The 14,028-nt window shown below is 36.8% G+C and overlaps 4 protein-coding genes and 1 non-coding gene across 5 annotated transcripts; 3 read left to right on the forward strand and 2 right to left on the reverse strand.

Annotated features, from left to right (window-relative positions):
* The first annotated feature begins 135 nt into the window (after positions 1-135).
* On the forward strand, positions 136-3,831 carry LOC113862778 (autophagy-related protein 18a-like). Its single transcript, XM_027495975.1, has 4 exons — positions 136-1,022; positions 1,647-1,860; positions 2,967-3,093; positions 3,515-3,831. Exons 1-4 carry the CDS (start codon positions 195-197, stop codon positions 3,603-3,605), a joined length of 1,260 nt encoding a protein of 419 aa, XP_027351776.1. The 5' UTR covers positions 136-194; the 3' UTR covers positions 3,606-3,831.
* An 875-nt stretch (positions 3,832-4,706) lies between these two features.
* Positions 4,707-6,136, reverse strand: LOC113863710 (pentatricopeptide repeat-containing protein At5g56310-like). Its single transcript, XM_027497385.1, has one exon. The coding sequence runs from the start codon at positions 6,130-6,132 to the stop codon at positions 4,720-4,722; it is 1,413 nt and encodes a 470-aa protein (XP_027353186.1). The 5' UTR covers positions 6,133-6,136; the 3' UTR covers positions 4,707-4,719.
* Positions 6,137-6,571: 435 nt separating this feature from the next.
* On the reverse strand, positions 6,572-6,642 carry TRNAG-CCC. Its single transcript has one exon. It is a non-coding gene; the product is annotated as a tRNA-Gly (tRNA).
* A 64-nt stretch (positions 6,643-6,706) lies between these two features.
* On the forward strand, positions 6,707-8,188 carry LOC113862919 (dephospho-CoA kinase). Its single transcript, XM_027496215.1, has 3 exons — positions 6,707-6,845; positions 6,912-7,057; positions 7,149-8,188. Exons 1-3 carry the CDS (start codon positions 6,738-6,740, stop codon positions 7,600-7,602), a joined length of 708 nt encoding a protein of 235 aa, XP_027352016.1. The 5' UTR covers positions 6,707-6,737; the 3' UTR covers positions 7,603-8,188.
* Positions 8,189-11,026: 2,838 nt separating this feature from the next.
* Positions 11,027-12,619, forward strand: LOC113863153 (heavy metal-associated isoprenylated plant protein 36-like). Its single transcript, XM_027496611.1, has 3 exons — positions 11,027-11,166; positions 11,321-11,396; positions 11,606-12,619. The coding sequence occupies exons 1-3, from the start codon at positions 11,113-11,115 to the stop codon at positions 12,322-12,324; spliced, it is 849 nt and encodes a 282-aa protein (XP_027352412.1). The 5' UTR covers positions 11,027-11,112; the 3' UTR covers positions 12,325-12,619.
* The last annotated feature ends 1,409 nt before the right edge of the window (positions 12,620-14,028 follow it).

Here is a 14,028-nt window from a genome sequence, read left to right on the forward strand (position 1 = left end):
CTCCTTTAATTTTTAAAATATGCGTGTTCCTTAATTAACGTACTTGATTAAACCAGTAATCTCACACTTAATTTAATTAATACAAATTACTGAGAGCAGTGACTGATAAGGTTGCGTGCTTAGCGGGAAAGAGAAGCTGAGAATAATTTTCAATCCTTCAAACACCAAAAGTATTATTCTTCTCACTTCAATCAATGGCCACCCTCTCCGCTTGCGCTTCACCACCTTGGCCAAACCCTAACCCTACGCCCAATTCAAATCCAAACCCTGATTTTCTTCCCGACCAATCCCAAACACTCGATTTCGATTCCCTTATGCCTCCCCAACCTCAATCCCCACTCAATCACTCCCCCACTGCCTCGCCGGAATCTTCCCCCCCTCCGCTGCCGCTGCCATCGCTCCTTCATCTCTCCTTCAACCAAGACCATGCTTGCTTCGCCGCTGCCACTGACAACGGCTTCCGCATCTACAACTGTGACCCGTTCCGGGAGCTCTTCCGCCGCGAGTTCGACGGCGGGGGAATCGGCCACGTGGAGATGCTCTTCCGGTGCAACATATTGGCACTCGTCGGCGGCGGGTCCCACCCTCAGTACCCTCCCAACAAGGTCATGATCTGGGACGATCACCAGGGCAGGTGCATTGGGGAGTTATCGTTTCGCGCTGCCGTTCGCGGCGTTCGGCTCCGGCGAGACCGAATAATCGTGGTGGTGGAGCAGAAGATATTCGTGTACAACTTCGCTGACCTTAAGCTCTTGCACCAAATTGAGACCGTTGCGAACCCTAAGGGGCTCTGCGTGGTTTCGCAATTGTCAGATTCTCTTGTCCTAGCGTGCCCTGGTTTGCATAAGGGTCAGATTCGCATTGAGCACTATGCGCAGAAGAAGACCAAGTTCATCTCGGCGCATGATTCCAGAATTGCATGTTTCGCACTCACTCTTGATGGGCAGTTAATCGCCACTGCCAGCACCAAGGGTACGCTGATTCGGGTTTTCGATACGGATCATGGCACGCTACTTCAGGAAGTATGTGTTGTTTTCTGTTTCTAGTTTCTCAATTCTGTTATTACTTTGGTGTTTGGTTTTGGATGGCATCTGTAGTTTCTATGCTTTTCGCATGCGTTGCTAGTTACGTGGTTGGTTGTGAATTAGTGTACGTTCTTTCTCAGAATTGTTGAACCGCGTTATGCTGTGGTTCGAATCAATACTATCACTCTCTTTGAAACCTCAGCTGGAAGCTAAATTGGGTTAGGTACAAAATATCTATTATAGTTTGGCGTGAAGGTGACGAGATAGTGTAGATACTCAGTTAATTGAGTATAGATGAATCAATTTGGTGAGTTCCCTCTTCTCTGTGTTGACCAGTTTGATAAATTATGGTGCAGATTTGGAATGATACTATTTCATCCCCTTCAATTAATGGTTGTTCCATGGAATACAGCAAACTAGTTGGTGCTTTTTTTAGTATATTGGGAAATAAACTAAAACCTAGTTTATTAAATTACTGTATTGTTAGCTATAATTATTCAAGGTGTAATGTCTATCTTTGTTATCCTTGTTTATGTTGTATGCCTTGAAGCGTTAATTTACTGTGTCTCCATTTTGAACATTTTGGTCCTCTAATATAAATTTATTGGGTGTAACAATTAGGTGAGAAGAGGTGCAAATGCAGCAGAGATATATAGTTTGGCATTCTCTTCTACTGCTCAGTGGTTAGCAGTTTCAAGTGACAAGGGTACTGTCCATGTTTTCAGCCTTAAGGTTAATTCTTGTGTCCCTGAGCATGAAAAGTCACAAAGTTCATCCAATTCTGATGCTGCCATTACCCCATCTAACTCGTCCCGCTCCTTCATTAAATTTAAAGGTAATTATTTTATTGTATTGTTTCTTTCCATTTTCTCACTAGTATACTGTGTTGGAAATTTTGTTAAATATCAACTAAGATCCTTTCTGCCATCTTATGGCCTATTCTATTTGTCGAGCCTGTGTAGAAGTTTGAATGCTAACATAATTAACGGATGATAGAATATCATAATAAATTAGTGGCATTGAGCCTGCTTTGTATTTTGGGATTGGTCTGAAGTGGCAGATTTTGAATAGAATTGGTTTTATGTTTGCTTGCTCTATATGCAAAGTGCTGTGAGTGAAATTGATTTCATTTAGGTATGTTTGGTAAATCACTATTTTAAGTAAAATTTACCTAAAGGGTATTAGAAATATGTTAATTCAAATGATCATTGGTAATAAATGGTAACAGGAAAATTCATATTTACATGACTGATAAGGACATTTATTTCATTTAGTGTTCAATATCAGATTTTGCTAATAGAAGCAAATCCTTGTTCTTTACCTATTTAGGAGAAGTATTCCTTTTTATTTTATGGATTTTTTATTTTGGCTTCAAGAGGTGCTTCTCTCCCCATTGAAGCATATACTTGTGGGGCTTAGACATTGGTCGCACTGATTTTCTCCGATTAATGTAAGTCATGTGAAATTAGGGAATAATTGATTTCACCTATTGTCAGTAGAATATTTTAAATGATAAGCAGTGCTTTGATTTCAAAAACAAGGGAGGGGAGGACATATTTTTTAATTTTAAATTAAAAATATATATATCATTTGTGATGATAAATGTATGATTAATAAATTAAGTTTATGTTAATATATCAATTTATATATTTTATTTTGAAAAATATTAATTTTAGATATATTTATTTAAAATACAAAATTTGTTTTCCCTTCTCTTCTCCCCTAAAACCCGCTTCCCAAATAACTCGTAAAGTATCTCCTTGTTTTCTCAAGATTGAATTATTTCAGACTGGACGTTGATTGTCTATGGAGTGCTTTATGGTTTCTGGCTGTTTGTCTATTTAATTATTTTGCATTTTCAGAAAAAATTTCAGTTACGAAGGGTAATGATAATCAATTTCCTTTGCCCCTTGTTGATTCTGTATTACTTTTTGCTTGCAGGAGTGTTGCCCAAATATTTCAATTCTGAGTGGTCAGTTGCTCAGTTTCACTTACAAGAAGGTTCTCATTACACAGTTGCATTTGGTCTCCAAAAGAATACAGTCATAATTCTTGGCATGGATGGAAGGTATGACTTGAGGAAATGACGAAATGATTATGTTCATATTAATGCTGTAGATTCTATTGTAATATGTAAAACAAGTTAATAACAATTCAGTCTGCACTCTAAAGAACTGAGTTGGCGTTTTGAAGAACAACTTGAACCTTGTCTTGAACTTAAGAATTCTAAGTTTGCTACCATCGCTTCAAACTTTTTATTTGTAAGATTAGATGAAGGCCTTCAATTGAGAAAATAGCTGGAAGCACTCGGTCTTATACATATAATTTTGTTCATACGTGATGCCTTCCCATATATCTCTCTATTCACTTTTTTTGGGTATGCTTAAATCTGAAATGCTTCTTGTTTAGTGAACCTTTTGGTATGCCAAAATGAGGCGGACACTTGTGTTATATGATGTTGATGAATTGCAGTTGATTGTTTTATGCAGCTTTTATCGATGCCAATTTGATCCAGGGCATGGAGGGGAGATGACTCAACTGGAATATCATAACTTTCTAAAGCCAGAAACAGTCTTGTGAGACGCCAAGAAATGAAATCCTGTAGCGGTTGGCGTTTCAGCATGTAGTTAGGGTTGTTCTAAAGCGATGTGCATCGCGTAGAAGTAAATATATGGAAAATGAAGTGACACTGACCCCATTGTTACTGACTGAGGGTCGACCTCGTTGCTTCCATTGTAATATTGTAATTATATAGTTTACAAATTTTTTAGTGATAAATATCGAAAGCTATGGTAAAACTTGCAATCTCTTTCCTTAATCTGGGTTCTGTACGGGTAGTATCACGTGCATGAGAGCTGTGGCATTTTACATATCATAACAAATAATTTCCAAGATGAAAGAAAAATTTGTTAACATCAGCTTTTCACGATAACTTTAAGTAACTAAAAATAAGGTTTTGTTAATAAAAACATTTATTATATTTTCAATAAATAAATTTTATTTTTTAACAGAATTGTATTACTTTTAAATGTTTTAAATTTAACATGTCAAAAATAAAAATATTGCGGGTTACAGGTATTTTGATAGATGTTAAAAAAAACTACATCCCGGTGTAAACTTTAAGTTATTGCGGGTTAAGAGTAGAATATCCCTGTCCAAATGATCCTAAGTCATGCTGCTAATGCCTTATTTGATCAAAAGACACCACACTGCAGAAAGCGCACATATCCGGGTGGATCTGTAGGTCCTTCAAGAAATGCAGTATATTGATTATCGCCTAAACTGTTAAACTATATACATCATGTAGAATGATGGTAACATATTTTTACCAGAAATGACGAGTTGAAATTGTGATGATGGTCTGTAAACTAATTCTGGCTCACTGACATCAAGGGCAATTTTCAGGATGCTCAATAGGGAACACTGACCATGTATAATTACTTTCCCAGTGAACGATAACAAACCCAATCAATGTATCACCATTCACCACCAGCAATGTAGTCTATTACACAATACAAGCATCCTGACTCACTTAAAATCAAGAAATATGCGTTGTAGCACAGTAGGCCTAAACAGAAGTAATAGCTAACTTGATGTTCTTTGTTGTGTGTATCTCTCCCTGTCTCAATATCCTTGAACGCCAATTTAGAGGATGTGATATCTTAAGTTGCATGAAAATACTAAGAGGGTAGTACTATGCCAAATGTTCACCAACATGCCCTCGGTGTTTAACCTCCACAGAACTACAGCCCAAGTCCTTGTTCAATTGTCTATCTTTCATCATTCCCCTTACTTTCTCAACATCGCTCCATCTTCCCATTGCCGCATACAGGTTTGACAAATGAACATAATAAGCAGGGTTATTCGGCTCCAATTCAATAAGCTTTCTAGCTGCCAACTCCCCCAATTCCAAGTAACCCTGAGCTTTGGAACAAACCAACAAGGAACCCCACATAACTTTGGTCGCTTCAAAAGGCATTCGTCCCATGAACTCAATAGCCTCTTGCAAACGACCCGAACGTGCTAACATGTCAACCATACAAGCGTAGTGTTTGACATTGGGATAAAATCCATACTTCCCATCAACCAACAAACCGAAAATCTCTCGACCCTTTTCCACCAAACCCGAGTGACTACACGCAGAAAGAACAGCAACCAAGGTCACTTCATCAACTCTAACTCCCTCCTTCTCCATTCTATTAAACCACATAATCGCCTCGTCCCCACTCTTAGCCAAAGCCAGCCCTTTAATAACCGCATTCCAAGTAAACACATTCCTTTCCTTCATGCTACAAAAAACTCTCAACCCCTCTTCCACTCTTCCACACGTTGCATACATCTCAATCAACGCTGTCCCCAGTACCACATCCAATCCCCATCCATTCCTCCTCACAAAATCATGTATCCACGTCCCCATTTCAACAGCTCCAGATTTAGCACAAGCAGCCAAAGCATTTATCATAGTGACCCTATTAGGCACCACACCCGCATATTGCATCTGCTCAAACACAAGCAAAGCATCATCATAGCACCCAACATTACGGTACCCCGTGATCAACACACTCCACGAAACAACATCCCTCTCATGCATTTCATCAAACACGCGTCGACAAAGTGCCACATGGCCACACGAAGCGAACACGTCAAGAAGGGAGTTTTGTACGTAAATATTATGCTGATGACCGAGTTTGATGACATGGGTATTAACGCATTGGGCTTGAAAGAAGTGGCGAGAGTCAGAGAGGGACTTGAAGAGGGAAGGGAAGGTGTAATGGTCGGGGAGAATGGAGTTACGGTGCATGCGGGAGTAGATAAAGAGAGGGGTTTGAGGGATTTGGGAGTAGGAGAAGGCTCTGATGAGGTGGTTGAAGATGAAGACATTTGGGTGTGGGTAGTGATTTGAGGGAAGGAATGTGGTGTAGAGGAGAAGAGCGGAATTGAGAAGGTTGTGAGATTGGCATGCGATGATGAATCGGAAAGCAATGGAGGTGTTGGAATGCAGGTTTTGAAGGATCAGTTGCGCTAGAATCTGCTTAACCTGAATCCTACTATGGCAGAAATCCTTCAGTAGTAGATCAATTGCTCTCGCTGTGAGTCCACCCTTCATTCTACCTCAGTGTCTCCGAGGCCACCATCTGGAAATAAACATTAGCAGTCATTAAACCCTCTTTTACAAGGATGTTTGGTTCACATCTAAATACGTTAATTCCGTTATTTTAACACATTATATGGTTTTGTATACCAAAAGGTATCTCCTCCTAACATTATATTAAACATTGTTATTCTTTTTTAGATTTTAACTATATTTACGTTAAAAAAGTATTATATATATATATATATATATATATATAATAATCTATAATACAAATTCTTTCTAATTTAAATGAAAATTTATTTTAATATTTTATATTATAAATATCAATAACTTAAAAAAAAACATGATAATAATATTTGATTTAAATAATAATAATAATAAAGAAATTAAAGTTAAAATTTTATAAAATGGGAGAAAGATATTTGAATTTTAATAAAATTAGAGATAAAAATGCGCATCCGGGGAATCGAACCCCGGTCAGTACCGTGGGAGGGTACTATGATACCACTACACCAGATGCGCTTGACGGACGGAAGCCTTCAAATAAAAGAGGAAAAACCTTTCTAATAACTAAATTAAAAGAGGATTGAGCTTAGTAGTTGGCCGTGCTCGAGGGAATGAGGATCGTTGGACTGACGGGTGGAATCGCGTCTGGGAAGAGCACCGTTTCGAATCTCTTCAAATCGCATGGCATTCCCGTTGTCGACGCTGACGTCGTCGCTCGTGTAAGTTGTTTTCGAGCTTTTGCGTTTCAATTTTAATAAAACTCTCCTCATTATCCGAATTTGCAGGAAGCGTTGAGGAGAGGAAGTGGTGGATGGAAAAAAGTCGTTGAAGCGTTTGGGGACGAAATTCTTCTCGACAATGGAGAAGTCAACAGGCCGAGGCTAGGCCAAATCGTTTTCTCCGATCCAGATAAACGTCAATTTCTCAATCGGTATTCTTAATTTTTCTATTATTTACAAATTTTGTTGAATTTGCATGAATTGTACTGTTTGAGTTTCGGTTACATTACGAAGTTGTTTTAGGTTACTGGCACCTTATATATCCTCTGGGATCTTTTGGGAAGTTGTGAAACTGTGGTTAAAAGGTTATCAGGTTATTATTCTTGATGTGCCGTTGTTATTTGAGGCTAAGATGGATAAGTTCACCAAGCCCGTTGTTGTTGTTTGGGTTGATCCTGAGACACAGATTCAGCGACTCTTGGCGAGAGATAGGTCTAGTGAGGAGGATGCTAGGAACAGGGTTAATGCTCAGATGCCATTGGATGTTAAGAGGGGTAAAGCAGATATTGTGATTGACAACAATGGTTCTTTAGATGAGTTGAATAAACAGTTTCAGAAAGTTTTGGTTGAGGTCTCAAAACCCCTGACATGGATTGAGTTTTGGCGTTGCAGGCAGGGAGTCTCCATCATTCTTGCTTCTGTTGCCTCAGGTGTTGTTGTTTTGTTTGTCAAGGCATTTAATAACCACACTTCATAGCCACTTATCTCGTTTTCTTTCTTTTTCTTTTGGTTGTTGAATGCTTCTGAACACGTGTTTGATAAATTTTGAAAATTTTAACTATATATCATGTTTCTGAAGGCTTTGATTACCCTATAGTGGGTTGAAATAAAGGGGAACTTGTTTGTGTTCTGCCTTTTTGAATGGGTTCTGCTTCCATTTCGTGACCTTGAGAAGGGCATTTGCAATGCATCTACAATTTGTTTGTTTATCAATGTATTGTCGTGGAGCCAGAACTTTTTCTGGCCACATATATGCATGTTAACCATGTGCAGAAAACATTGTATCAGTATTACATATGGGTTGCAAATTTTTTGGTGGAGGAACTTTGGTTGTTAATGTTGGCTTTTACGCTCTGATTGGTCAGAGGCCTGATAAAACTCAGTCAACTAAGTGAAGATAAAAGAGGAATGGATGAAATTTGAAAATCTCTTCAAGGATTATAACCTTATGTCATGACACTCTCATTTTGACTAAACTTTTAAACCATCTTTAGCTGCAGAAATTTTTTAAGGCTTTGTGGCTTAGTAAGTAGAGGTTAAGTTGCACACTTTCATTGAATGTTGACTACATCATAACTTTCTTTGATGAGGATGACTGCTGCCTTTTTCTTTGCTTGTTAGATTGTATCCCGATTAATATCCTTGTTTATATCAAAATCATTGTTATTTTTTGTACTATGACTTCTACAACTATCTCTCTCTTTAATGATTAGTGTTTAGTGTATTTAAGAATTAAGTAAAAATAAGGATATAATTATAAAAGTAATCATTAATATTGTCTTAAAATTTTAATTAGAGAGATAAATAGAAACAAAAAATGAACAGATAAATAAAAATAACAAAGGGAGTAGATGAGATTGGAAATATTGCTAATGGTAATCCTAGGTCACTTTTCCAAAAGCCTGCCAAAACCATTACCTAACAAAGTGGTGGAAGATAACCTAGTGTCCATTATGATATCATGCTGTACTGATATGGATGTTTTTGGTCTTATATCGAATACTATGGCTATATCATTTACCAAAAGACTGCGTAGCATCTAATATTCTATTTCTAATGATTAATGGTTTGACGTGGAACTCCTGCACTACAGCGATAATTCATTTGTTTTTCATTTTCTTTTTACTAATTTTTGCTTGAGGCAGCAATATCTATATTACAATTTGCTTTCACTTTTTATTTCTAAGATAAGATCTATGACAAGCGTGCATACACCAGCTAGCTTCTGGGTTGGGTTTCCTCTTTTAATTAGATATTTATGAATTATGATGTGTACCTGCTTTTTGCCATGTCATGGAGATAAGTAGCTTACGACCTACTACTTTATCATTCCATCTTTCCACTGGTTGACTTTTCTTTCCATCCATGGGGCAAGAATATAACAAGGCACGCCATGGGCCTAAGGGACGTTGTGCTGGTCATAAAATTACTCTTGTTACTATTTGAACGTTCGAAATTTGCCTTTTGGTAACCTTGTATTCAAGGATTTGTAGTATGCTATTGGTATAAGTTGCTATTTACAGCTTATTGCTTGACAGTTTCCAAGAACCTTTGGACTTCTAAGATGCATTATTTATTTTATCCATATTCCGTTGTCTGATTGCGTGAAATTGTATTAAAGAATCAATTCCTCGTTAGTCGATTGGGGACGTTGGGCGATGGTTTGTAATTCACCAGAGTAGCCGCTGATGTTCAGAGTTTCATGTTGAAAACAGTTCTTCCTGGCACTTGGATTAGTCTTGGCACCACCACAATCACAATTGTAGAGTCACGAAAATGACAGCCACCTTTTGCATTGCAAATTCTTTTGGTCTTTGACAGCCAAGTGGGTATGGGTCACAGGCCACTTTTAATACAACAAACCACTACTGGGTACTTGTTGCATATTACCCATTAAATTAATGTTCTGTAAAAATAGTGGGTTCAAGTAATTATGCGCTTTTCTTGAACAAAAAAAGGTAATTGTGCGTTTATTTGATGTCACGTGATAAATTGGTGGGAAAAATTATTGGATGCCATTGGTTAATATGATCTGAATACAAAAGTTACAGCGCAAGGCTGCCCCTTCAGAGTCTTGTTCTGATGCTTATAAGTCATCAACCCCAGCGAGCTAAACACTCTAAACTGTAAAGCAAGAATGGGCATGTTATGACGAAAACGTACGATTTGGTGATTGGCTTATTAAATAGTCGATGGCTTTAATTATTGGTACATGCAATTATAAAAGGTTTAAACCTCAAGAGAATTGCATGTAGTTATCATGTCAAACCAACTATTACATCGTCTGTCACAGATTACCTTTTGTTCTAACTTCTAACCCGTGTTACTTAAATCGTAATCTTGATTAGCCAGGGCATGTTTGGCTATATGAACCTTCTAGCATCCAGACAATGCATTCATGGGTTGTGGACCCATGATCGTGTGGATTGTAGTCCCATGAAGCTCAGCTATTGGAGTCAGAAAATGAGTGTACTAAAAGTGATGAAGGCCTTAAAACCGTCTGATATGATAGATAAGATGTCACAAACGTTTATGCAAAGGACCACCTAGACCCCACATCTGCTTTTCACATTCTACGGAACTAAAAACGTAACAGGGGACCTTAATCCTATCATAAAATATTGTAGAACTTGAAATCTTGCCTCATCTGAAGGTACTTTTACCACATGAACGCATGCTTCTCCCAACTGAATATTCTCCTTCCGCATCACGTGACCTTACCGATGTGTCATAAGCATAATGGTGAATGCGGGTTCAATTAAAGGTGATGTGGCATCTGCACCAAACGAGTGACTTGGTTTCTCTTTTCCTTAAAAAAATGAGTATTTGACACTATTTTTTCAACACTTCTATTAATGATTACAATTTTAGATTAGATTCACTAATTAACCAAATTCAGTTTTAATTAATCGCAGTCCCTTAATATTTAGCCCAAAAGGAAAATGTATATTAATAATTAAAAAAAGCATCGCGGTCAAGTGTAAATTAATTAGTCGAAAATATTTTAACTTAACCCGAGTCTTATCTTCAAAACCTTAAAAGGACAATTTTAATAAAAATTTGAGAGGAGGGAGTCTTATTATTTATAGAGGTTTTTGTTTTACACGCAAAACAGAAGTTATACGATTTTCAATGCATAATTTTTTGTTGTAATTTTAAAAAAAAATCAAAGCAACGGAGGTTGAAAAGGAAAAGCAAACAAATTTATTATAATGCTAATCAATATATATTAATAATAAAAGGTAGTATAATATTTAGGCACCAAAAATCTTAGACGATTAAATAGTGTCAAAATATGGAGCTATGAATGTTTTTCCCCCTTTCAAATACTGTCCCTCATGGACCATTTATTTATTTAACTCCCCCTTACTCCATGTCTTCCTTACTTTGAAACATTTGGGAACCAACAAACACACTCACACACACTGAGATCAACTTTCCTCGTCCCTTACTTTCTACTCCATCAAGGTACCAACCAAACTACCAAATGGCAGCCAAGCCAACTGAAGAAGCTCTTCATGGAGAAACCCTCAAGTACCAGGTGATCAACAAATTAAAACACATTTTTCCTTGCTCTCTCAACTCCACTTATTTATTTATTTTGCATGTGTATTTAATTATTTCTTTCCATCTATTAAATTTTCATTCTGATCAACTTCACTCTAATTAGCAATTAATCCATTCATTCTACACAGACCTGGGTTTTGAAAGTATTGATCCACTGCGATGGCTGCAAGAAGAGAGTCAAGAAAATTCTTCAAGGAATAGATGGTACCTTTTTTATTTTATATTTTTATTTTTGTTGCATATGATGGTATCCATTTTATATATAGATGTATCTCAACTTCAAACCTTCCAGGTCTTTGTGATATTCATTATATAAATATCTTAACATAGAAGTAACTAATGATATGTTTGTCCATGATGAAAATAACAAAGAAAAAACAGAAATACTAATCATATGTTTGTCATCATTATAGGAGTTTATACAACAGAGGTTGATTCTCGGCAGAACAAGGTTACGGTCACTGGTAACGTGGATGCTGAAACTCTCATCAAGAAGCTTTCAAGATCAGGGAAGCTAGTGGAGCTTTGGCCAGAAAAACCTGCAGAGAAAAAGGATAATAAGAAGTCTGGAAAATCCAAAGGTGGTGGTGATGTTAATAAGGACAAGGAAGACCAAAAGAATAGTGAACCAGTTCCCGATGGTGGTTTCAATGAGGATTGTGTAGACGCAGCTGGTGAAGATTCAGACAAAGAAGGTGGATGTGAGGAAGGGAATGGTGGTGGTGAAGGTGGCCAAAAGAAGAAAAAGAAGAAAAAGAAGAAGAAGAAGGTGGAAAATGGTGTTTCTGCACCTAATAATGGAGGAGGAGAAGAAGTTAGTAAAGTTGATGCGTTAGTCCCTTCAAATTTGGCCTCTTCCTTGGCTCCTAAGGATCTTATTAGCCCTCCAATTCAGCATGCTTACCCTTATCCACCTGTGTATTATTCAACTCCTCCTGCATATGGTTTAAGCTATAACACAGCATATCCTATCTCTAGTGCTTCATATTATGTTGGTGCCCCCACCATGCCTATGCATGGTTACACTACTGCATACTCTAGAATGCCGCCACCTCCTCCACCGTCTGATCCAATCAAGCTCTATGGTGATGATGAGGATGAGTACGAAGGTGGATATTGCTCCATTATGTGACAAACCACAACAAAATGGAGGATGATGTACTAGCTAGCTTATTACTTGTTAGTGCTAATACTCGGGAAGTGGGGATTTAAATTTTGTAATATGGGCTACGAAATTAGAAATTAACTAGTTGAAAAAAATAATGGGGACAAAAAATAAAAAGAGGGTATTTGCAGGTATGGAGGGTCTTCAATGCTTTGTCTTTGTTTCGCTCTCTCTCTCTCTCTCTTTTCTCCCTTGTTAAAAGTACGGCTTTTGGGGTTTGCTAAAGAAAGGCCAATCTCCTTGTAATGCAGTGCAATTTGTAGGTCCGGAAATCCTCCTTTTCCTCTCTATCTTATGTGTAAAGTATATTTTTCTGTACAAGCTTTCTTTTTCTCTTTTCATATATAATTGCTAGTTACAAGCTGGTAAATGGTTTTGCTAATTCTCATGCATGCAAGTCAGCTTGTCAGCCAACTAGTCTTAGCTTACTAAAGAGTAAATCATATGTGTAAATAATTCCTTCCTATGGAAAATGCTTGATCATCTTTTGCATTTAAAGTAACCTACTTGTTTGTTAAGCATATATATCTATTTTACTTTAAGATATTTTAAGGGATAGTATGATAGTAGTATCTCACTTTCAAGTGATCGAAAGCTTGTTGGTGCATAGCTGTTGCTAGCTGCTACCTTTTATTACTTCTTTCTGAATCTAAAGGAGTCAGCACCGAGACCAATAACAATAGAAGGACAGACCTCAATTCCTAGTCTTTTGTATTGCTTTTTTTTTTTTTGCTAGCTTTGGCTAAAACCCATGTTTTCAGTATTTCATTTGTGCAGGTTTTACCTTGGATATGGAGAGACCAGAATTGCATCAGTTGAACAGAAGATCAATATAGTTGAAGTGGGCCATTACTCTTCAATGAGTTAATTAACTCAGAAGAAAAAGAACAAATTAAGAAAAAGTGGTATCTTATGATCTCAGCCATGAATTCATTAGTTTCAATTTGTGCTCGTTGGACCCATTTGAGTTATAGCCTGCACTAAAAGTATAGTTTTTGTTGGGCAAATTAAGATTACATTCACTGATTATTAGCAATATTATATCTAATAGTGCCCTCTTTAATTTCTAATTTTACACAAATCGTTATTTATAACAACACTGTATTCATGGAAGATCCATGCTAAAAGAGACACAGGATTATTTTGATATATATGAAAAAAAAATTGGAATGTGTAGGGTTAAAAAAGAATAATATTGGTCCAAATTCTTGTCATTTTATTAAAAATATTTACGCAGATTACTTATTTAATTAATTTACACAAAAAATTACATTAAATGGTTTAAAATGTTACATAAAATAACTTAATATTTGTTTTAAAACGACATGGAGATAAAATTTATCAACAAACGTGATAGTTATAATTATTAGTTATGATATTTTAAGTTTTCGAATCAGTCCACTTGATTATCAAAATCTCTTTTTACTTCAATACTATTAACTAATCTTCCTGTTTTATTGAATTACTTAGGCTAATACCTTAATCCTGACACATTTTATCAGTCCTACTCAGTTACTTTACAAAGCCAACAAAATACGATTCTCAAGATACAAACTAATATTTTATCCAAGAGTAGAATATTCATACACAAAAATACCTCTACTCTCGTTCTGATCTCATATAAAAAAGTATGTGTGGTTGTGTGTGCCTACATACAACATATCTTCTTCA

Source organism: Abrus precatorius, unplaced genomic scaffold, assembly GCF_003935025.1.
Source record: "Abrus precatorius isolate BTA unplaced genomic scaffold, Abrus_2018 Scaffold3, whole genome shotgun sequence".
Classification (NCBI taxonomy): domain Eukaryota; kingdom Viridiplantae; phylum Streptophyta; class Magnoliopsida; order Fabales; family Fabaceae; genus Abrus; species Abrus precatorius.

Excerpts from the sequence above, each read along its gene's own strand:
- LOC113863710 (XM_027497385.1), bottom strand. The coding sequence starts at position 6,132 with ATGAAGGGTGGACTCACAGCGAGAGCAATTGATCTACTACTGAAGGAT.
- LOC113862919 (XM_027496215.1), top strand. The coding sequence starts at position 6,738 with ATGAGGATCGTTGGACTGACGGGTGGAATCGCGTCTGGGAAGAGCACC. Across the intron at positions 6,846-6,911 it reads ACGCTGACGTCGTCGCTCGT|GAAGCGTTGAGGAGAGGAAG; the intron begins GTAAGTTGTTTT and ends CCGAATTTGCAG. Across the intron at positions 7,058-7,148 it reads AAACGTCAATTTCTCAATCG|GTTACTGGCACCTTATATAT; the intron begins GTATTCTTAATT and ends AAGTTGTTTTAG.
- LOC113862778 (XM_027495975.1), top strand. The coding sequence starts at position 195 with ATGGCCACCCTCTCCGCTTGCGCTTCACCACCTTGGCCAAACCCTAAC. Across the intron at positions 1,861-2,966 it reads CTCCTTCATTAAATTTAAAG|GAGTGTTGCCCAAATATTTC; the intron begins GTAATTATTTTA and ends TTTTGCTTGCAG. Across the intron at positions 3,094-3,514 it reads ATTCTTGGCATGGATGGAAG|CTTTTATCGATGCCAATTTG; the intron begins GTATGACTTGAG and ends TGTTTTATGCAG.
- LOC113863153 (XM_027496611.1), top strand. The coding sequence starts at position 11,113 with ATGGCAGCCAAGCCAACTGAAGAAGCTCTTCATGGAGAAACCCTCAAG. Across the intron at positions 11,167-11,320 it reads GAGAAACCCTCAAGTACCAG|ACCTGGGTTTTGAAAGTATT; the intron begins GTGATCAACAAA and ends CATTCTACACAG. Across the intron at positions 11,397-11,605 it reads AATTCTTCAAGGAATAGATG|GAGTTTATACAACAGAGGTT; the intron begins GTACCTTTTTTA and ends TCATCATTATAG.